At 45.2% G+C, this 24,596-nt stretch overlaps 1 protein-coding gene across 4 annotated transcripts in view; it reads right to left on the bottom strand.

The window, feature by feature from the left end:
- tenm3 (teneurin transmembrane protein 3) overlaps positions 1-24,596 on the bottom strand; it is a 1,130,593-nt gene that overhangs the window by 289,706 nt on the left and 816,291 nt on the right. For all 4 annotated transcript variants that reach the window (XM_078561809.1, XM_078561821.1, XM_078561828.1 and 1 more), the window contains one exon: positions 18,864-19,082. In XM_078561809.1, the coding sequence (XP_078417935.1) occupies positions 18,864-19,082 (219 nt within the window). The remainder of the gene's footprint in view (positions 1-18,863; positions 19,083-24,596) is intronic.

Here is a 24,596-nt window from a genome sequence, read left to right as displayed (position 1 = left end):
ATTACATTTTACTCCCCGCTTACCCCTACCTCCCCACTTGCCGCATTCTCCCCATTATACCTCCCCCCCCACTCCCAACCTCACGTCCCCAACACCTTCGTTCACCCCCCTCTCTCAACATAAACCCTCTCCGCCAGTACACCTTCCTCTCCCAGTCAGACCTAGACCTTGCTCTCCTACCTGCCCCCCGCCCGGTACATCTTCCTCTCTCAGTCACAGCTGGACTTTCCTCTCCCCTGCATTGCCAATCACCTGTAGCAGCGCATGGCCAAGACTGTGATGTTCTGAAGCAGACCTGAGACATGAACAGAGACATCCCACCTTATGTAAGCTGCTTTGTGGTGGAGCTATGTCTACAAGAATCCACCCAGCATGCGATCCGCCTGTTGCTCCAGGGCTAGCTCTAGCACTCCAGCATCTTCTGCTCCTCAGATGCAAACTGAGCAAGGCCCTAATATGTTAAGTCCTGACTTCTGCACATCACACCTCCAGATGTGTTCTTCACCAGCACGTTTTCCCACCGGCGTCATCTGGTGTGGGAGAGACGATTCCAGTCGGGCCTTACTTTGCATTCCATTAGCTAGATGCAAAGCAGGTTCACGCCAGCCTCAAGCCAGTCCGCCATTGCAGACACCATCGGATGGGTCTCGCTGTGCTTTCATGCCAGCATGAAACTGATTTTTAGGTTTCTCGCCATATTGTTCCCCCCACCCACGCCCACCCCACGCCCACCCCACGCCCACCATGATGCCCAACGCCAACAGGGATGGAAAACTCCGGCCGTAGTTACAAAACTATCCAAGCTTATACATCAAGGTCTGGACACACGGTTAACAAACAGGACTGTTTTAACAGTGGCAATAAGATTGAGGATTGCACTGATGTTTATGCTTCTAGATCCTGCCATAGGCTATAGTGGCCGTGACCCAGTATGTTATCCACCACAGTGTCAAGGGACTTAATTGCTTTACTTTGTGACATAGCAGCCTCTCTGTTCAATTCAACAAGGACTGTTAGCAACAATATGAGAGACATATTTGAATGGAAGATAATTGAACTTCCCCAGTGCAGAGGCACAACAGATACCATAAATGTGATCATTTCAGTCCCCAATGCACTTCTTTCACTGTCAAATCTCAAAAGAAAAGACTTATACTTTATGAACATATCTCAAAAACGTGCTCATGGATGCATGCATCACTAGCAATGTTTGAACCAAAACTATCAGCGTTTATCTCGCTTTGTGATTGGGAGATGCAGAGGCCACACCTCCCAGTAGCTCATGTGCAGCCTGCAGGATGCCTTCCCATGCTGGGCCGTCTTCATGGTGCTGCATTCCCTGTACTGGTCACTGGACAAGGCTGAGAGCAAGTCTGCGGCCGGAAGGGAGAGCGCTGGGCTGAGAGCGGGACAGTAGCCTGGGAGGAGAGCAGGACCGTGGCCTGGGGCCGAGAGCTGGACCGCGGCCTAGGAGGAGAGTGGGTCCAAGGCATGGGGCTGAGAACAAGGCCAAGGGCAGAGCAGGGGGGCTGGGATTCGAGGCCTGGGCTGGGATGGCAAGGGCTGAAAGGGTGGGAGCTCTCCCACATCTGGGCAGGGTGGCAAAATCCAGGTGGAGATGGCGAAAGAGGAGGGGGTAAGTGAGTAAGTGGGGACTTAGGCATTCAATGGAAGGCATGAGTGAATGATTGGGGGCTCAGTGGGGATGGAAGGGCATGAGTTACTGAGTGGGGTTTAAGTGGGGTTGGGAGGGGTGGCGGGGGGGGTGGGTGGGTGAGTGTGTGTGGGGGTGAGAGGTGGCCTAATGATTGTGTTTGATGCCTCATTCACCTTTTGATGTCAAATGATGTTACTGGGTGTTGAAAGTGCATTTCAATGCAACTAATATTAAAATATCCTGGTAGAGAGAGACGCAGGGAACTCTATTCACTCACACACGCCCTTCCATCCCCACTGCCAGGGAACATCATTACAAACCAATGTTAGGGAGTACTGACTAACACCTGGAAATAGGGATACAGATCAAAATCAGGAAACAGGAATGCAGACCAACAGTTTAAGGGGAATGTATATGCTACATGCAAGTAATTATGGTCAAACGAACAGACGGGTAAAGCAAATGTAGTTGCCTGACATCCCCCATCAGCTTTGTTGTGTGCAAATTGGCTGCTGTATTTACCCAAATAGCATTTAATTGGTTATGATGCACTTTGGGATGTCCTGGGGCCATTGAAAGCACTTTCTAAGTGCATTTTCTTCCTTCCTGATGGTGGCCAGTCAGTGTTCTCTGACTGGGAATATCATGGTGCTTGGTGTTTAACTGCTCACGTGTTATGCCTTGCACGGCCTCCCTTTGAGACTGAAATCTTTAAGTTCATGCCTGGCTCCATAATGCAATCAGCATATTCAGACATATTCAGCTCACTAGTGTGTCAGTCACCGCAGCTGATCTGTGGGGAGTTTGAACCAGCTGGGTTACGACTACACCAAAACAAATCTAACAAAAAAAATAATGATAATTGCCTGAAAAGGCATTCTCTAGAGAAATCAGGATACAACATACCCTCATTAAAAAAATAAACATAAAGTAAAACTCCTTTCACTTCATTAATTACCTTTTCTCAACATCATGGCCGGGGTTTTCTGTGCCCGCCAGCGTCAGGCGTGTTTGGTAGCATGAGCGGACGATGTGGTGTGATCGGTATCACAACGGCATGAAACCAGCTTGCAATTGTCCGCTCCACCCACCGATGCGTTCCCCAACATCGGACATCGGGAAGCTCATTACAATGCATCGTATATAAGGCCAGCCCGCCAGACTCATCCCCCACCCCCCCCGATGGATCGTCCCCCAGCGGGAAAACACGCCGACGCATTTCACAACAGCATATATAAGGTGTACACTTCGCTCAGGGCTTCAAAGTTCATTTGCCCACCGTGCTTCGGTCAACACTCGCAGCTGTCAGCACCAGGCTTCATGGGCAGCACCTCACTTTTAGGGGGGCTCAAAAGCAGGTCTCTAACTACCAGATCCGCCATATGTGGGTGGCTTTTCAAAGGCCACAGGGCAAAGGCTTGCTTGGGGAAGAGGGAGAAGTGACCTCCGGCAAGGGAAGAGGCTGCAGGACGAGGGCTGTACTGGGGAAGGAGGATATCGCAGGGTGTGAGTGGGGGCACATGCTGATCTGTGCAAATGGCCTCAAAATGGTAAGGGATGAGGAGGCAGTTTCCAGAGGAGATGAAGCCAGATGGACATATAAGGGTATGTGTGGAAGAATGGTGCTGTCCCTTGAGCTGGCAGTGAGTAAGATGCCAGTGAATGTGTGATGAGCTTGAGTGTGTGAGTTTAGAGCGCTGAGATGGTTGCCATACCCTGGCTGCACGGATGAGATCATTCATCCTTGATCAACATTGGATAGCCAACCTCTTCTGAGCAACATTGGCACTGATCACCACTGCCATTGCCTACCAAGCCGTAGTGGTAATGTTGCTGCCCCTCCTGTGGCCAGAGCGGGGTTAGAGGACATCACAGCGGGTGTTCAAAAGGTGCTCGAGGTCTGCAGTCTTCTTGCCTTTCAGGGCCATGTCCTCTTTGCTGCAGTCCTGGGCTGGAAGCACAGAGCACGGCAGTACTTTAAATGTGATGCCTGGCGTGATGAAGTGGCGAGGTGATTGCGTGGTGGGCGAATGAGAGTCCACACACCATGGGAATGGTGTGTTGCCCAGGAGTGCAGCAGGTTTGGGACGATACGGCGTGAAAACCCGCCATCGCGTCTGGTGGGTAAAACACTTGGAGCAAACCTGGGATGATTCCGCCCTCTATTTAATATCAAAAGGACCAAACTGTGCTCATAATTCAGGTCATCCCAAAGTATCTCACAGGAAACAGAATACTTTCAAAGAGCAGCCACAGAGACAAAATTGGCAGCTAATATATGTACAGTGTCATGCTCATGTAGTTATGCCGGCAAATTTATGAAAAAGATGGATACTTTACTATTAGAAATCAGAAATGAAAATGGACAATTTAACTTGACACAAGATGGAGTCCAGGAGGGTCAGGTGACCTTCTCCCTTGTTTGCAAATATACCTGAAACTGCTCAAGGTTGGAAGTAGTCTGCTTGTCAGGACAAGACATTAAAATGTAAACGTTTTTGGGACATACCCTTGAAGAGATGTTAAAATGCATCAAATCTATCTTTTGGAGTTAACAGTTACTATTGTCTAAATGTCCACAGAAAATCAGGTACAACAGCTGTCCAGATTTAGTGTCCGCAAATTGAAATTCCACAAAATGGGTGTAAAGAAAACATTCAATCACAATGTGATGTAAATAGCCGAGGTTCAGACCCCACTGGGTGCCCACACTAACGTCATCAAGAATCATTTGTGTGGACAATGGGAATGCTGCTACTGAGGTCACATGACAGAAACTAGCTTGTGGTAAGAAACACCTTATTAACTCACATCTTGAGCAGCCCATAGCAGTCAGTCATAGAGACAGAGACATAGAGGGAAAAGATCCTGCTCAGTAAAAGAGAGGATTTGGCTTAGCATCCCCTTACAAGCAGAGAAAGTGGGGCTATCCTTTTTCTACTGAATTGCAGAACCAAGCCAGAAATCTACTGTTGCCAGGGAATTAGCCACTGTGAATTCATTGCCAGAAACCTCCAATCTCCATTGTCTTCACTGAACCAAGGAAGAATCCTCAGGCCTGCACCATTCCCAGCTACTATTTCAAAAACTAAGAGTAAAAGTGACTTTTGGATTCTTTGGAAAATTTAAATGCATGCTACTTGACTTATAATCATCTTTGCTTGTGCGTGTATACGTGTGTGTGTGTCTGAGTGTGCCTTGCGTGAATGAGTGAATGGGTGCTGATGCAATTACACTTCAGCTGTTGAGAAAACAAATGTTTATTTCTTTTAATTTAAACTTGCGAGAAAGCCTGTCTTGCATCTGTTCTTGAAAGTCACAGTATTCAAGAAGCTAGAACAGTTCTTCTTTAAAACACATCTTTTTGCAGTTAGTCAAGAGGTGGAAAAAAACTGGAGCCATCCCATCATTTCTCCCCTGTCCATAGCAAGGTCCCAAAAACAGAAGAGGCAATTGAAGGAAAAATGCTGGTCAGGACACAGGGACCACTCTCTGCTCTTCTTTGAATAGTGCTCCTTTACAGTCTTTTAAATTCTGAGGGACAGGATTAATCTCCATTTGGAGAGGCAGGGATTAATCAGGGAAAGTCAGCATGGCTTTGTCAGGGGGAGATCATGTCTAACAAATTTGATTGAATTTTTTGAGGAGGTGTGGATGAGGGTAGTGCAGTTCGTGTAGCCTACATGGACTTCAGTAAGGCTTTTGACAAGGTCCTGCATGGGAGAATGGGTCAAGAAGGTAAGAGCCCATGGGATCCAGGGCAATTTGGCAAATTGGATCCAAAATTGGCTTAGCGGTAGGAGGCAGAGGGCGATGGTCAAAGATTATTTTTGCGATTGGAAGCCTGTGATAAGTGGTGTACCGCAGGGATCGATGCTGGGACCCTTGCTGTTTGTATTGTACATTAATGATTTAGAAGTGAATATAGGTATGATCAGTGAGTTTGCAGATGACATGAAAATTGGTGGTGTTATAACTAGTGAGGAGGAAAGCCTTAGATTACAGGATGACATAGATGGGCTGGTAAGATGGGCAGAGCAGTAGCAAATGGAATTTAATGCCGAGAAGTGTGAGGTGATGCGTTTTGGGAGGACTAACAAGGCAAGGGATTACACAATGAATGGTAGAACCCTAGGAAATACAGAGAATCAGAGGGGCCTTTGTGTACATGTCCATAGATCCCTGAAGGCAGCAGATAAGGTAGTTAAGAAAGCATATGGGATACTTGCCTTTATTAGCCAAGGCATAGAATATGAGAGCAGGGAGGTTATGTTGGAGCTGTATAAAATGCTAGTTAGGCCACAGTTGGAGCACTGTGTGCAGTTCTGGTCGCCACACTGTAGGAAGGGTGTGATTGTACTGGAGAGGGTGCAGAGGAGATTCACCAGGATGTTGCATGGGCTGGAGCATTTCAGCAATGAAGAGAGACTGGATAGGCTAGGGTTGTTTTCCTTAGAGCAGAGAAGATTGAGGGGGGACCTGATAGAGGTATACAAAATTATGGGAGGCATAGATAGGAAGAAACTTTTCCCCTTAGCAGAGATGTCAACATCCAGAGGGCATAGGTTTAAGATAAGGGGCAGGAGGTTTAGAGAGGATTTGAGGAAAACTTTTTTCACTCAGAGGGTGGTTGGAACCTGGAACACACTGCCTGAGGCAGGAACCCTCACAACATTTAAGAAGTATTTAGATGAGCACTTGAAGTGGCATAGCATACAGGGCTACGGGCCAATGGGATTCGAACAGATAGGGGCTTGATGGCCAGCACGGACAAGATGGGCTGCAGGGCCTGTTTCTGTGCTGTATAGCAGAATGGCCAGAAATTTCCCCCCGTTGGGGAGGGTTGTGCGGGGGCGGGTGCGAACCCGATCGGGCCGCCATTTTACACGGGTGGGCCAATTAAGGCCCGTCCAACATGACGTGCTCCCGGAAGCGCTGTGCGCTCCCTGTACGAACGGACGTTGGGGGGGGTGGGAATTCTGAGTCGGGGCCTGCGCTCTTTCGCGTGCCTCAGGGAGATTTGTTTAATTTATGGAAATTTGAATTAAGGTGGGAAAAAGAAAATTTAAGGACATGTCCCCTCATGTGAAACTGTGACATGAGCTGGGACATGTCCATTATTCATTTCAACAATTTTTATTGAAATAATAAACCCTTCATGAAACCTCATCCAACCCATGGATGAGGTTTTATGAAAAATGCGAAGGCCGTCTGGGCTCCTAGCCTGCCCGCCAACCTTTAGGTTGGACGGGCAGCTCAGTTAATTACTTTAATTACTTTTTAAACAGGCCTTAATAGGCCTTTGATAGTTTGGCGGGCGCGCAGCCGACTCTGCTGCGTGCCTACCGAACCGAAAATCTAAATGATGCACGGTGACGCCCACCCGGTGTCACCGCGCATCATTTTACGCATCGGCGAACGGGCCCCACCCCCACTCGCCAACCGGAGAATTCTGCCCTATGACTCTAAGCGGGCAGATTGCACTGGAGTCCTTATGTCAGGTGAAAAATATCACCTCCAAAAATGCGGCACTCCCTCAACACTGCCAGCCTACATTATGTGCTCAAGCCTGTTCCAAGACTTGAAAGTACAACCTGAAATAATGAGAATTTTACTCTGGTGTTGCTGTTTGATGTGGAAGATCACTGGAGCAGGTTTTCCATTCTGTAGACCAATGAAATTGTTGGGTTAGTTTTAATTGTAAAAATAGGAATGGTAGAATAAAAAGTAGAAAGGTTGGATCTGAACCTGAAAGGACAAGAGTAGATTTAATCCAGGACATTGAAGGTTAAGTCAGCCACATTTGTTGAGGAGGCATGGGCTGGTGGAGCTGCAAGGTGGTCACTGGCAGGAATTAGGACTCGGGTTTGAGCAAGACTTTAGACTGAGGACACTTGATCTCAGTTTTTCCAAAGAACTATAGCTTAACCATTGCAACTAACCCATCAGGTGTAATGTTAAATGTTTGTTTAGTGCTGCAGTGTGTGGAAATATCTATGCTTCTCCCACAAAGAGAGAATGTGGTATTTTCAACATTGAGTACTTTCCATTACAATATTTTCCCATGGTAGAGATTGCAGCGAATGCACACTGTACAATACATAAACAATGTATAGATAGTTTTATTATAAACAACTTGGCGATATCCTGTTCCATTTCTCAGGGTGACTGTTCTGATGGAAGGTCGCTGTCCTGAAATGTTAACTCTTTGCTTCTCTCCCACCAATGCTGCCTGACCTGGCTCCGTTTTAGCACTCTTGCCTCTGAGGCAGAAAGTTGTACACAATCCAGGCTGATGCTCCAGTGACAACGCCCATCAAAATCACCAATCCACGGATTTGAAACTTGTGATTGCTCAGATGTAATTTTGTTAGCAGGTCCGTTATGGAAAAACAATGCGCACTTCAGCTTGGCTCAGTGGTAACACTTGCACCTCTTTTGTCAAGGAGCATAGGTTTCCATTCCAGCACCTTCAATCATCACTGATATTTCAGTGAATTAATCAGGATGTCTTTTGAATGATGTGTCAAAGTATGGCACTGTCTGCTTAGGTGGATGCATGAGATGGCATTATTGGAAGGTCAAGCGAATTCTCCTGGTCTGCTGACTAGCATTAATCCCTCTACCAATATTACAAAAATCAGATTACCTGCTCAATTAATTTAAGTCTTAAACTTATTTCACTTAATTTAGTTTTTAGTCTAATAGACAGAAGCATTGCAGGACACCTCAGTCCTGTGGAATGAGCTTCTTGTTCCATGTGGGAACCTCAGCACGTTTCTTGTGCTCTGGTCAACCACATGTGCAAATGTCAACAGCTGGAGGAGCTTGAATTCTGGGTGTCAGAGCTTCAGCAGCAGCTGACATCACTGTGGTGCATCCATGAGGTTGAGAGCAGTTTGCGGAATCTTGCTGTGTGCAAATTTAGCTGTTGTGTTTGCCTATGCAACACCAGCAACTATACTTCAATGGGATTTTGATGGCTGTAAAGCACTCTTGCATGTCCAGGGCACATGAAAGCAGCTATATAAATGTCAATTCTCTCTTTTTAATGAGGGGCCATTTCAAGCTTGAATGAAGAGACAGAGGGGCTGAAATCACATTAGTACCAAATGCATTAACAGATTTGTATAAAACTCATTTAAGATTCTAACAAAAGCATTTAAAAAAAAATTCGTTATCACTGTCATTAAAAAAGCTGGGAGAGCACTTCCTAAGGATGCAGGAAAACTTCTGTGCAGGAACACTTTTGAGAATTTAAAAACACGGGAGGCAATCATTCTACAACAGGAACAATTATAGCAAGTATGATTATAACAACCATAACTATTAGTGTCTGTAGTACTAAACACCACTACAGTATAATGCACTGTATTACAGAATGCCATACCAGGCCATTTAAGGGTTCCCAGCACTGTCCTCCGCACTGTGATCTCTCTGAGTTGTACTGTGCACTCGGGGAGAAGCAGGCACTAGACACTGCTCCCATGGATGGAGAAAGAGGCAAAGCTCTTAAACAAATCATTGCATCACAACAGAATGCATCGACAAGGAAGCATGAGGGAGTAAGTCTACAGTAAGCATTTAACTTAATCAATCTAAAATGTAAGCTAGATCAATTAATTAGTATAAAGACAAAAAATAAGCCAGTTTGATAAGACAAATTGTAATTTATCTTATTTTATACATTGCATATTGTATAATTTATCATATAAATATGGTCATAGATTAATTAATTAATTAATCAGATCTCGCTTAATTAATCAGATCTATGTGGATAAAGTTAAAATTAAATTGAAAGAGATAGGAACACAAAAGGGTTCTTATTTGTTTTTGAAATTAAAATCTGAGTTATGTAGACACTAAGAGTTAAGTAAAACATTAACGCTAACCACCCAATAAAGTGACATCAACACAAGGGAAGCAGCTGATTGGTGGGTAGATCATGAATATTTATTCGAGTTTTAATTTTATTTCTCTTAATTTAGTTCATAGTCTAATAAATAGAAGCATGGCAGGGCACCTCAGCGCTCAGGGGAGACAACGGTGTGGTGGTAATATTGCTGGAGTAGTAATCCAGATGCCTAGGCTAATGCTCTGTGGACATGGGTTCAAATGGCAGCTTGTGGAATTTGAGTTCAGTTAATAAATCTGGAATGTAAAGCTAGTCTCAGTAATGGTGACCATAAGACAATCATTGATTGTTGTAAAAACCCATCTGGTTCATTAATGCCCCTTTTGGGGAAGGAACTCTGCCATCCTTACTCAGTCTGGCCTGGCCTATGTGTGACTTCAGTTGACTCTTCACTGCCTAACAAGCCACTCAGTTGAAAGGAAATTATGGGTAGGCAACAAATAGTGGCCTTGCCAGTGATGTCCACGCCCACGCCTCCTCCTCCAGTGACTTGTTTAATTGTCCTCCACCATTCACGACTGGATATGGCAGGACTGTAGAGCTTAGAACTGATCCGTTGCTTCCGGAATCGCTTAGCTCTGTCTATTGCTTGCTGCTTATGCTGTTTGGCATGCAAGTAGTCCTGTGTTGTAGCTTCACCAGGTTGACACCCTATTTTTAGGTCTGCCTGGTGCTGCTCCTGGCATGCCCTCCTGCACTCTTCATTGAACCAGGGTTGATCCACTAGCTTGGTGGTTATGGTAGAATGAGGGATATGCCGGGCTATGAGGTTACAGTTTGTGGTTGAGTACAATTCTGCTGTTACTGATGATCCACAGCGCCTCATGGATGCCCAGTCTCAAGTTTCTAGATCTGTTTGAAATCTATCCCATTTAGCACGGTGGTAGTGCCATACTACATGATGAAAGGTATCCTCAGTGTGAGGATGGGACTTCGTGTCCACAATGGCTGTGCGGTGGTCACTCCTACCGATACTGTCATGGACAGATGCATGTGTGGCAGGCAGGTTGGTGAGAATGGAGTCGAGTATGTTTTTCCCTTTTGTTGGTTCCCTCACCAGTAGACCCAGTCTAGTAGCTATGTCATTTAGGACTCGGCCAGCTCGGTCTGTGGTAGTGCTACCGAGCCACTCTTGGTGATAGACATTGAAGTCCCCCACCCAGAGTACATCCTGTGCTCCTGCCACGCTCAGTGCTTCCTCCAAGTGATGTTCAACATGGAGGAGCACTAATTCATCAGCTGAGGGAGGGCAGTACATGGTCATCAGCAGAAGGTTTCCTTGCCCATGTTTGACCTGATGCCATGAGACTTCATGGGGTCCGGAGTCGATGTTGAGGACTCCCAGACTCCCAGGGCAACTTCCTTCAGACTGTATACCACTGTGCCGCCACCTCTGCTGGGTCTGTCCTATCGGTGGGACAGGACATACCCAGGGAAGGTGATGGTTGAGTCTGGGACATTATCTGTAAGGCATGATTCCATTAGGATGACTATGTCAGGCAGTTGCTTGACTAGTCTGTGAGACAGCGCTCCTAATTTTGGCACTAACCCCCAGAGATTAGTAAGGAGGACTTGGCAGAGTCGACAGGACTGCGTTTGCCGTTGTTGTTTCCAGTGCCTAGGTTGATGCCGGTGGTCCGTCTGGGTTCATTCCTTTTTAGTGATTTTGTAGCGGTTTGATACAACTGAGTGGCTGGCTAGGCCATTTCAGAGGGCACCTAAAAGTCAACCACGTTGCTGTTGGTCTGGAGTCACATGTCAGCTAGACCAGGTGAGGACGGCAGATTTACTTCCCTTTCCACCTGCTCTGGTGGGATTCAAACCCGGGTCCCCAGAGCATTACCCTGGGTCTCTGGATTACTAGTCCAGGGACAATACCACCACGTCACCGCCTCTCTAATGTCCCTTGGTGTAGGAAGTCGGCTATCCTTACCCGGTGTGACCTGCATGTGACTCCGGACCCTCAGCAATGTGATTGACTCTTAACTGCCCCCAAAGGGGCAGGGGTGGCAGCCTGGGGTGCCAGGAGTTGGGAGGGTGAGCTGAGCCGGGGTCGGACGTGCCACATTGTAGAGCTAGAATTAAAAGTGGATCAAAGAGAACATTCAAACTTATTAAAAACAAAAGGGTGTGTCTGCAGCTCATGACATCAAAGGCAACATGGATTGACTGGAATTGCCCCTCCTCACTAGGCTACTAGAAATCTCCCAGTGTCCTGGTCAACACTTAACATCATAAAACCAAAACAGAATAACTGGCCATTTATTTCACTGATGTTTATGACACAACTCGATTGTTGCAATTTTGTACTTCAATAATTGCGCTCCAAATTACTTCTGTAAAGCTTTTGGTATGTCCTGTGGTTGTGAAAGGTGCTATCTAAATGTAACTTCTTTCCTTGATGCCCATGTGTCCTTTCTGGGATACAATTGCATGGGCACCTGAAGACCTGCAGCTTAAAACAATCGGCAGGCTATTCAACTGCAGAGAACCTCATAACTGAGACCGGGGCTGATCTCACCCAATATCCACACATGACCACTTGCCTGTAGGTGCCAGGAAGGGGGGAGGATAATCTTTGGATAACAATCAGTAATCTCCAATGTCTGTACTGGACCTGAGATCTTTGAAATCATTTTGAAATCAGTATGGCAGAGGTAATTGATAGGATAAGGCTTTGAAGGAGTCAAAGGTATGTTTTGATGTCATTAAGCATTACCCGGACATTGTTGAGGTACTGGCGGAGTGAAAGGAAACAAATGGAAGGAAAGATTTTTTGCCTTTGGCACTCTGTGCTTTGGAAAATTGCACATCCGCAACTCATGATTTTCCCTTAATTTTAATAGGTGGAAAATGACGGGCTGGGAGTGTGCAATTCCCCAGCATACGCAAGTAATATGGTGGAAAATCTATCTTGTAGTGTCTACGTTCAGAAAGGACAACACACCTAACCAGGTAACTATGGCCTTGTAAGCCTAACATCAAAATCAGCGAAAATAATACACATTATTTTAATAGATAGGGGTGCAAGGGTACTTCAAATGTCCAGCAACAATCAGATGTATAGAATTAATCGGGAAAGAGTCTGTTTAACAAGGTTATTTTGACTCCACCACAAACATAGAAACTCCTGTGATGTCAGTCATTTGGACTTGGACTTTCAAAAAAACTTTGGCAGCTCTATTCATCAAAAGATTCTAATGGAACAAAAGCATGCTTTCGCATTGTTGTTGACTGGGTCTTGGGGATCAATCGAAGTGCACACTTTGCTGCGTTTGCACTTCAACAGTGCGGCTTAAGTGGTCTGTGCATAAAGTGGCTGTCGGTTTGGTCCCAATTTTCAGTGCATGGGCAGGCTTTCTGTGACTGTGACAGTGCATGTATGCGAAGTGCTGGTGTCATGATGTCGTCAACGAGCCAAGAAAACAGTGCATCTGACCAGATATATATGTCTGTGCTGTACTACCCACCCCTTGTGGAAAAACAAAGGTAGAAAAATACCTTTGACCACAAGTCCATCAGGCAGTGGTCTGCATGGAATGTCCTCGAGCCCCTTGGGAAAGGACTCTTGTCAGATGGTTCCCTGAGCAGATGATCAAAGTCACTTGGCAGAACGCGTCATCATCAGACCTTTCAAATAAGCATCAAAACATAGCTTGACTGGTGGTGAGAAGGGCCCTCCCCAACAGGTCCTTCCTGCACGCACAGAGAATCACTGCCTCCGCACACTGCCCTCAATATGACCATTGGGGACGAGACCATCACCCACCTTCTTATGGAATGTGCCTTTGCAAAGAAAGATGCAGTGGTTTTTGTTGAGGTTCATCCCGAGCAGCTCTGCAACACAGGACTTTGTGCTCTGTGGGTTGTTTATAGGGTTGCACACTGAGGTAAACATCAACTACTGCTGGAGGACCATCAACGCAGTGAAAGAGGCTCTTTGGTTTGCCCGAAACCTGTTGATCTTCCATTGAAAAGAGTTGATGATGACCAAGTGCTGCAGACTGGCACATTCCAAGGTCCAGGACTACGTGCTGAGGGGCGCGCTAAAGCTTGGGGCGGCCACTAGGAAGGCTCAATGGGGTAAGGCCAGTGTCTAAGCCCCTCCTGCCATTGGATATTGAGGGGCTGGAAGCCATGTGAAGCCCTTTGGGCTCTATGCACCAGGGGACGTTTGACATAAAATGCAAATGTACATTGTAAATATAACCTGTAATGGCAAGTGTATGAGAGACGCTTTATGCACTCAATTGGAAGAATCTGATCCGAATTGCGCTTCATGCATTGTCAAATTTGAACCATTATGTTATGAATAAAGTATATTTTTGAGAAAAAACTGTCTTCTTCATCCATAGAATCCAGTCTATAACATGGGATTGCTAAGAGTTTGGTAGAATATGAGGCAAGAGAGGAAATTGGTACAAAAGTGGGAAACAGAGCACTCATGACAGGTGAAAGGTCAGAGTGCAGTGGGGAGTTGATTGTGGAATTGGTGCTTAGATTTTTTTGATTCCAATCTACATTAATGAGCTGGATACCAAAAGTAAATGTTGCTTGCCTGATTTCCTGACAATATTAGAACAGGAAAACTAGCAGAGACAGAGGAGGCAGCATAACATATGCTGAAGGTTTTGGATCATTTATGCAACTGGTCAAGTGGCAAATTGAAGTTCAAATTGTAAAACGTAAAGCAATTGCACAAAAGTTGCAAAATTTTAAAACTTATGTAGACAGTAATCAGTACTGAATTAGCACAGGGAAATTAGAAAGGGAATAACCAGAGATACAGCACTTTCAATCTCAACAATATGATTAATAATGCTAATAAAATGCTGAAATATATCACCAAAGTAGTACAGTACAGGTCTATGTTGACCTTGCTATAATTTCATAATGCACTGGCAAGGTCACAAGGTGCCCAACTCTCACCATACACAACAAAAAAAATTCATTCCTCATGAATTGGGAACGGTTCAAATTCAGCTGATTCTAAAGGAGGTGAGCCATGAGTAAAGAACACAGACACTTAATCTCCATTGTTTAGAAAGAAGATGGTTAAAGGGGCTAATGGGATCTTGTTGTGGTACTTTTAAAATATTAAATCTCCTCCAGGTGGATAACGTTAATTCAAAGTATTATTTCAAGGTGAGTCAAAAAGTAGAACCAGGGGACTTTGTTGAGGGTATAACCAACTCATTCCATCTCAGAACTGTCCAGGTCCACAGTTCCATCTCATCCACTAACAAAATTTTATCTTCCTTTCAGGTGTAAAGGGTTGCAAGCTTCAACAACACATGGGTACCAACACACCTCCAGATCTTTCCCTCTGACCCTACCCCTTCTTCGAATCTCACTTTTAGTCATGTATTCACAACATTCTCTGATCTTCCCCTCTCTGATTCTGAATGATCTCTCCTCAGCAAAGGCCTCAATTTCATCCCCTTACACCCCCATTTCAATGAATTTCAAGCTTGGAAGAAGTTGAGCTTTTCTTCTATTGCCTCAGTCTCTTGCGCCCGCTTCTTTGGACAGGAGTCTTCCCCCCTGCTCAGCGGACCCTTTTACCCATCTCCATTATTCTCCATCCACCTGGATCCTTCCCTCTGGCCTTTATTCTCCCTCGATCCTGTCATTGAGAACAGTCAGTGTGATATCGGCCATCTCAATTTCACTGCTCCCCTCACTCACTCCAACCTGCATCCCTCTGAAGTGGCAGCACTCTGCTCTCTCAGATCCAACTCTAACATTGTTATCACACCTGTTGACAATGATGGCACTGTTCTTGCCTTGCATACTGGCCTCCATCCAGCCGAGGCCAAATATCAACTCTCTGACTGTTCCACTTGTTTCCTGAATCACAAGCCCACTACCGAACATCAAGCCATTGTATCCAATGACTGTCCTCCAGAGGTCTTCCCTCCATGGCCAACAACCTCATAGTCTCCCAACCCTGAACATCCCGCTTCTGCCTCCTTCCCAAAATCCATAAACAGGATTGTCCCCCGCCCCTCCCCAAAAAAATGTTCTGATGAAAGTTTGAAGAGTTTGGTGAAATTTACTCATCCCGGTGGTGAGCTCATCCACTGGCTTGAGAGCCAGTGCCAACCCCACCGTGGCCTTTTCCCAGAGTCCCATCTGTCAATATTGGTCAGTGGCCAGGGCACAGTCCCTCAAGGAGACCAAGACCTGTCAGTTCCAAATTGCCTCAAGTAGTTGGTCAATGATACCGTTAGCCAGAGCTGAAAAGGGCAGCCATGGTCTCCAACAGACCACTCTTGCTACTTAATGTGTCCTCCAAATAGCCTTGGCAGACTAGCTTATCTTAAATTCAGAGCACCCTGAAATGTGACCTGATAATCTCATTTTAAATTCTTTCACGGGATGGCCAGCATCCCGTGGCAAGGCCAGCATTAGTTATCCATCCCTAATTGCCCTTGTTGAGAAGGTGGTGGTGAGCCACCATCTTGGACTGCTGTAGTCCATGTGGTGTAAGCACACCCATGGTGCTGTTAGGAAATGAGCTCCAGGATTTTGACCTGGGGACAGCAAAGCAATCAGGCACTGACCTGCTTGATCCTGTGTTGTTGGTCAGTGATCGCTAGGATATGGAAGGGGAATTACCTGCGGTTCACGGAATTCTAGATAGTGTAGGGAGGGGGGAAGCACACGATCCAGCGGATCCCTTGGAGGGTCCTGAATGGTGGATAAACGGCCTTGTTTTCTCGGCCTGCTGGTGGATTTTCAGGAGGAAAGTGATGCGGTTGATATTTTGAGAGAGCTTGGAATAAGCCAGAGGCCAGAGTTCACCACTGCAGTGACCTCGCCCTGACAGGTACCGCTCCTGCAGAGGAGGCGGATTGCAAAGCAGATTGAAGTAGGCAGCCTCCATTGTGAATCAAGCCTGTAGAGGCAGTTTTTCCCAAGTGTGCCTGAGACTGCAGATATGGCTAAGACTTGGTGCAAACAAACCTGGCGCACAACTCTATTTCAGTGTCTTCCTCTGTGAAACGACACGAAAGCAGAGAAATGTCAGAAGGAATTTCCAAGTCCAGGTTTTTTCATTGTAGCAATGAAAAATCTTGTAGCTGAAAATCTGGGGCAAATACTTTCAAAAACAAACAATTTGCCCAAATTGTGTTCTCATAAACCCAACGTTGAAGTTCACTTTTATAAATGCTCAAAAGTAAAAAATACAGCTGCTTCCCCATTAAACTCTGTCTTCCTGTCACCCCAAGCTTACCTTGAGACCCTCAGTCTGTTTTATTTGGATGATGTGAGTGTATAACACATTATCAATGAGAACAATGAGAAATTGTGTTCAATTCCATTCCGTTATACCGCAGTATAGCTTGAAACAATTCTTTCCCATTTTTTGTGGGAGCACTTAAGGGCAGCCTAAATGGCCAACCTATGACGCACAATCGGTGGCGATCTGCTGACCACAATTTCTGCCCCTTGTGCCCATCTACCATGGTGTCACCTATCATGCAGAACAGAAGACCTGCCTTTTTAAAATTTCGACTGACTTTTTCTTTCAAAGTTTTGATGTTAGAATTCTATAACTTACCACTTGGAGCATATTCTAAACTCAGTCCGAAGGATAAAGCTCTCAAACAGACATTCTTGTTACATTGCCAAATTGTCAGCCTTTGCTTCATGGCAGCACGCTTGCCTCCAAGTTGGGGATTGTGCGTTCAAGTCCCACTCCAGGAACATGAGCACGTAGTCTAGGTTGACTGTACCGAGAGAATGCTTCAGTGTCCGAGGTGCCATCTTTTGGATTAAGCTGTCTTTTGGTTGAGCCGTTAGCACGAGGCCCTGTCTGCTCTCTCAGGTGGACGTAAAAGATGCCATGGCACTATTCAAAGCAGCACAGGGAAGTTCTCCTGATGCCCTGACCAATATCTGTCCGACAGAGCAAAACGAGGCAGTTGCATTGCTCTACATTAAGTACTGACTGTGCTTAACGAACTGTAAAAGCGCTTTGAAAAATCCTGAGAGCATGAAAGATACTTTATAAATGGAAGTTATTTCTTTCCGTCTGTATGATGAGAGGCATGCTTGACTATCACCAGTTTTTAATGATAACCCTATACTCTAATTGATACCTCTGTGCATGAAGGAATTTCTGGTTTGCAAGTATTAATCTCTAAAGTCAATGTTTTACAAGATCACACATTAAGAAAGAAAGGATAAAAAAAGGAGGATAAAAGGGACATGCAAGGTTCCAGTGCATACATTCAGAAACCACAACAGTGCCAGTCAGTGATTGTATTTTTTCAGTCTTAGGTTTCTTACAGTGATTTTATATTTTAAACTGGCTGTTGCTGAAACTAAACAGCACACCCTTAGACAACACCAACAAAGTATGTACATCATATCTGAAATCTAATGGCAAAGTGAGCCAACCCAAATGTACAATCAAAGCATTGAAACATCACCTGGTAGTGAGCAAAAACCTGAAGAAAAGCACAAAGCTTCTTATTATTTATTGTTGAGTCTTTTTCTTTCTAAGCGACGGAAAAAAAAACAAGAACTAAAATCTCGCCAGGCTCCCAGTGCTGTGGTTAAACAAAATAATCATGCACTAAAATATGTAATCACGGCATTCCCAGAAGAAAATTAGATTGCAAAGAATGAGAAAACAACCAAGAGAGCCCTGACTGGTGTTATTAGTGCATGCTTCATTCAGATCGAATACATCCTACAGCGCCATATGAAAGTACGCCTCAGTGCTTTGTTTCCCCAAACAGCAAGCCAATAGTTGGGTAAGAACTTCTTGATTTTTGAAGCACCTTGTTTAACTGCAATGGCTGGCCAACAGCCAACAGGCCTGCTGCTTAGGTACAAGGCTCCGATTGAGCAATCTCTGCATGTGTTCCCAACACCGCCCACTGACGGAAAAGTTATCGAAATTTCTTTATCATGCTGGAGAATTCCCACTTCTGCGCCCACTGTATCTGGCGATGGCAATCCTCAGTTAAATAGCAAGCCAAGTGGGTGAGTTGGCTTGTCTGCAACCCGGATCTGAATGTGCTTTAACCAAACGGGGTTAATACTTGACGCAGCCCTTAATGGATTAAGTGACAACAAGGACAAAGGGAAGAGGCTTGACGTGCAATAAAGCTTCTTGTTAGGAGTAAATGCAGAGAAGAACGGTTTAGCAAGTGGCTGGGAGGTAAATTGTCACGTAGACCAGTCCTCCCAAACCTCTTCCAGCTGAAAGAATTGCTCAGAAGATAGAAAGTGCCAAGAAGCAGGAGGAGTTGACAGATGCAGGCAATTTCTTACCATTACTGGCCACACAGACTGTGCCTGAACTGGCCTGAGCTAGATATGAATTTGCATTGTATTCCTCATCATCTGTGTCAGAGTCATGAACCGGCTGCGTGCTGCTGTTGCCAAGCAGCCGTCTTTGGTTGCCATTGGCATTGGGCGATGAAATTGGGGAACCAGACTGCTCAATGGCTGATGGACTGGACGAGGAGGAGGAGGATGGCATGGGAGGACCTGAGGAGAGACAAAATGAGGGTTTTGACGTGTGATGGTAACGACAAAGCATATATATAAAAAAAAAGATGCACAAGTGAGACATTCAAAAGCAAAATGAATAGACAAAGAAATCAATTTGCTGCAATCCTCTTGTGTTTCATAGAGTAAAATAAAAAGTTGAACAGGATAGTTGCTTTCTGCATGCTAATCCTTTTTACAAGTTGCTTTTAGTTTCCAAAGTACAACGATTTAAACTATTATGTACATTAGCTAGCTTCAATAACAGTGCATAGCTTCTAATGAACACAGAAAGAGACACATTTTCTATGGCCTGTCTGGACATGGTCAAGCTCAGGCTAGTGGAAGACTTGCTTTTGTGCCTAAGCTGCTTTTCTTTTACTGTGCTATTTGCTCCTAGTTCAGGAGATTTCTGTGAGCTGTTCTGCCTGCCTCTTATACATTAATCTATGGAGTTTGGTCCCCATGCATCGTGCAGTTCTGATGCCAAATGCAGAGATCTGATTGCTGAAGACGGCAAACACAGAGGGATAACCCCATGCAAATATCTAACAGCAAATATCCCCATAATCCAGCAACAGACTCACAGTCCTGCCTGCCTGTGGCGATATGGTGCAGTTGGTTCCCTTTGCTGGCTTGAGTTATTCATAAGGAACGCAGCTGACAGTGGGAACACCTCAGATGGGAGAAGGCATTCTGATGCTGTATTAGCACGGAGCGAACCTTCAATGCATGGTTTCAGAGCCCAGTGCTTTGAAGTATTCCTGTGGCTGCCAGTGGGCAGCTTTGGCCTGCTCACGTCTTTGTGTCAAGACTAAGTAGTGAAAATCAATAGAGTATTACCAACCAACAATTACTGTCTCTGTCAAAAGCGTTCCGGTGCTTATACTACTATAGGCTGCATGGATGTGACACTCTTACTGAAAAGCAAGTTCTTACTCGCAATTCTATAAATGTCTTTTAAATAGTTGCCCCATCCCCACCTTGCACGTATGGTGTTAGAGCACGGCAGCTGTTCCAGCCATGTTTGGCTGCAGATAACCCTTTCAGGGCCCAGTGTCTGCACACTTCTCTCTGTCACGCTGTCCAGATATTCAAAACATTTAAATTAGAAGTAACATTTAACCCGAGATGACAACTGTAGAAATTTGCCACATTGGAAAGCTGCATCGAAGCTAAAACGACAGAAGCTGCGATGTACGAATAAAGACGGCAAGGGTTAGAAAAAAAGGATGATGACAGATTTGATTTAAGGCCATGCAAAATGGGATCTTGTCCCTTGAGTAACCAGCAGTCAGTACGGATGAACACTAATTCCAAGCCTGTCACTCCCCTTTAACCTGCCCGTTTAGTATTTTCACACCAAGTGCAATCCATTCTCAGCTTCATAAAAAAAAAATTCAAAGAAAAATTGTAGATACAGAATAGTGCAATTCAAGCTAAAACAACACTACCCACATATCCACAAGTCAAGAGGGCTCAATGACTGCCCTTTAAACCTAAAGTGAAAAAGTTGGCTTTGTCCCATCTGGCAAGCCCTTCATCAGCTACTTTTCCTAAAACAACAGAGGTCTAAAGGGGATGATCATTTTAATCCAAAATGGACAGTGGGTTCAGTGGGGGTTTTATTGACAAAGTAAAACGTTCTCTATTTCTTTAGAGAAATAATGGTTCTGAGTTTGACTTGTGACGAATTATTACGTCACCTCACTCGGTGATGTTAAACTGTGGATTTGTCATGTTTGTGACACGTAGCTCCATCTGGAAGTGGCTAAAACCAACTCTGATTTCTGGATCCCCAATTGCCTCTGAGTACCTGCAAGGGAATGGATGCCACCAGTGGCAGGTGTTGTTCTGGCAGCTTGGCCAGGTGACTTTTTTTTTAAAAAATGTGTCGGAAGAGACTGGAGCCTTGATTTTAACTCAGGGCATGGACCAGGCCATGGAGAGTTCAGGGTTCGGCAATTTTAACTCCTGGGTGGGCCGCACTTGAAGTGCTTTGAGCTGTCTCCTGCCTGAAGTTTGCAGGAAATGAAGCTGATGCTGATGATTGGGAGCAATGCGGCGGGAGCATGATGCTGTCAGTGACCATGGAAATGGTCTTAGTTAAGGGCAAGTCAACAAGGAGGTCCAGGCAGTCCAGGGGAGTGGGACTTAAGGCCAGGGCAGAGGAGGCCCAGGGTTTTCCTGTTGGGTCAGAAGGAGGAGTGCTCCTGCTGCTCTTAGGCCACAAGAAACCTTACCACAATGATCAAACTGAATTCTCACCTGAGCCTCTTGACCCTGTTGCTGCAGGCGACTACCTTTGGCAGGCAGAGACCACAGGTATTGCATAGTCAAAATTAAGTCAGGGCCTGACAATTCTGAGGCCCTCATAATCCATGCTCCTAAAAACCTGGGATGTAAAAATTGTGCACGCAGGGGTGCCACGATAAGCGAAACAGACTGTGCCCGGCTGCTATTTTAACATGCTGTTTCCACTGGGGAGGTGGGGTTAAAAATCGGGGCTTTCAATGTTGGCGTGCAACTCAACAGCAGAAGGCAGAATCACAGTGAATGTGGTTCTGGCCAGGTAAGGGCACTTCACAGTGCAGGTCAATGGATAATGATTAGGCCTGGAAACTGCGACTAATGCCCATCCGCAGCCACTACCCTACCATCAGCCTACCCTGCATCAGGGCTAACTGTAGTACTCTCCTGCAGCGCCCTAACCCCGTCAACGACCATAGCTAAGCCAGACACATCATGCAAAGGCTGAAGATTGCAACTGCTGCTTTAGATATTCAAGTAACTGCTAGAAAGGGAAGAGTTAAAACAAAATCCAGCTGGTGAGATTGTCGGCAAGGCGAGTGATGTGTCGTGGTGCAGTATCCTGTGAATTTCCACACCTTTTCCTAAAAATTTGCTATCGGGCCGTGGGTGAAGCTGGCACGGCTGCATTTATTACCCGCCCCTAGTTGCCACCACCCCCCCCATCCCGAGTAGTTGCTGAGATTTTTGCTTGTATCCTGCAGTGTTACATTGAGAGGCGGTGAACATTCTGCTTTCAGAACAGATGGCAGTGGTAACAAATCATTTGCCATAATCATCTGCCATTCTCATTTTTAGGAAGTACTTCCTTTGCAGAAAGTGTTTTTTGTTTAGCACTTCGTACTACGAAACAGTTACTGTCCCCGACAGCAGCTTTTAATAGAAATATATTCAGCTGGAAAATTTACTGCCATTTCATCGCATAACCCGAGCTGTCATTTCACATCCACAATTAGCGTGCAGAATTACAGCAGTCAATCCAGGATCATTCTTATGCCCTTTGTTGTAGTAAATGCTAGCTCAAGCTATAATAATTACTTCTTCCCATATGGAATTCAACAGACAAAAGAGGCCTGAGATAAAATGATATTCTCCTTCAATTAATCCAGATTTGGTTAATTACCAAAATAGGGTTTTGTTCCAACTGCAGGATTCTAAAATTGATTGAGGAAAGAAAGAGCACGACAATAACAGTCTGTCTCAAAAATAAAGCAATTTGTCTGGCATTAGTTTGCAATAATGAAACACTTAAGGCCACACAGTAAAACGAAGGGCCTAATCTCTTCGTGCTGAATACTTCGTGAGTCTACTTCAATTTAACAACATTTTGACACAAATAATGCTGAGGTGACTCAGCACTTAATTTCTTATTCTGAGCCTGCACGTGTACAGGCTGTGATCCCCCACCTGCACTTGATGGGCCTGTCAGCAGGATTGAGAGTGCTTTTCCGTAAAAGGGAGAGGGCACCTTTAAAACGAGAGAGTAAGCATTTGTGGGAAGGAGGAGGGGGCACCTGTAAAAGGGGGTAGAAAGTGTGTGTGTGTGTAAAAGGAGGGGGAGCATGTTTAAAAGGAGGGCGGGGGGGGGGGTATGTGAAAGGATGGAGAGACTGTGTGCAAAAGGAGAGAGAGAGAGTGTGTGTGTAAAAGGAGGTAGAGCATCTGTAAAAGCTGCAAGAGAGTGTGCAAAAGGAGAGAGTTTTTTTTTCTTCATTCATGGGGTGTGGACGTTGCTGGTTAGCACAACATTTATTGCCCATCCCTAACTGCCCTTGTTCAGAGGGCATTTAAGAGTCAAGCGCATTGCTGTGGGTCTGGAGTCACATGTAGGCCAGACCAGGTAAGGACAGAAGAGTGTGTGTGTAAAAGGAGGGAAAGTGCGCCTGCAAAAGGAGTGGGTATGTGTATAAAAGGAGAGAGTGTGTATAAAAGGAGGAAGAAAGAGTGTATGAAAGGAGAGAGTGTGTAAAAGGAGAATGTGTAAAATGATGGGAAAAGTGTATGTAAAAGGAGGGAGAGAGTATGTTTAAAAGGGAGAGAGTGTTTAAAAAGAGGGAGAAAGTGTGCAAGAGGACAGAGAACACGTGTTTAAAAGGACAGAGAGAACGTGCTTAAAAGGACAGAGAGAAGGTGCTTAAAATGAGGGAGGGAGTGTGTGTAAAAGGAGGGAGAGAATGTCTGTAAAAGAGAGAGTGTGTAAAAGGAGGGAGAGAGTGTGCGAGAGGATGGAGAGAGTGTGCGAAAGGAGGGAGAGAGTGTGTGAAAGGAGGGAGAGAGTGTGCGAAAGGAGGGAGAGAGTGTGCGAAAGGAGGGAGAGAGTCTGTAAAAGGAAAAAGAGATTGTGTGCAAAAGGAGGGAAAATATCTCTGTACCGCAAGAGGACATAGACAGATTATGATGATGGAGATAAACCTGGGTGTCACAACATTATCTGATTAACAATATAAGAAGTTGTGAAGCACTGATGCATGGAAAATAATATTTTTCAAATCAAGGTAAATTATGCAGTGTTGTCACTGGCCTTATTTATTGTGTAAGTACAATAGACGATTTGAAAATTCACTTAAAATTGCACATTTGAAAGCGGGATACATTTCTGATGTGATTACTTCAAGTTACTGCCATCAGCTTTGAGGCTTGAATTGTAAAACTGGGTGTTTTTTTTTCCCCATCATCTAGGAAGACTCGGTATGAACACGTGACCTGCCCAGCACTGAACATTATTCAAATCTGTAATTGTAAATGTCTCTGACTCAATGTTTCATACCTTCGCACGGTTAACTCCTCAGCCTCACCAGATAAGGCAGCGTCCTTAAAGGGGAAGGGATGCCTCGCAAGGAGTTGTACAGAGAGATTCGAATTTACAGAAACCTTCCATGTACAAGTCTCCATCCCGCTCACTTGGGAATTCTTTTCTTTTTGGAATGCAACCTTCTGCAGTGCAAGCTTTTCCCCAGTGGTTTAATCAGACACACATCTTCGTTTTATTTATAGTTTCAAAAGGGATGTACTGTACGATGTGTAAACATCATGAAGTGCCTCAAGACTCTCCTGCTGCGGGCTTATTGCCATCACCATTGATGGTCAACTCGCCATGTAACGGGGGTTGATGGTCATCTCCCGCAAAACAGATTACATAGAATTAGACATAGAGTATAGAGCACAGAAACGTGCTATTTGGCCCGCTGGTGATTAAACTCCAGA

Source organism: Cetorhinus maximus, chromosome 2 (assembly GCF_964194155.1).
Source record: "Cetorhinus maximus chromosome 2, sCetMax3.hap1.1, whole genome shotgun sequence".
Lineage (NCBI taxonomy): Eukaryota > Metazoa > Chordata > Chondrichthyes > Lamniformes > Cetorhinidae > Cetorhinus > Cetorhinus maximus.
The sequence above is the reverse complement of the archived record's forward strand: the minus strand, read 5'-3'. Positions and strand labels throughout refer to the sequence as shown.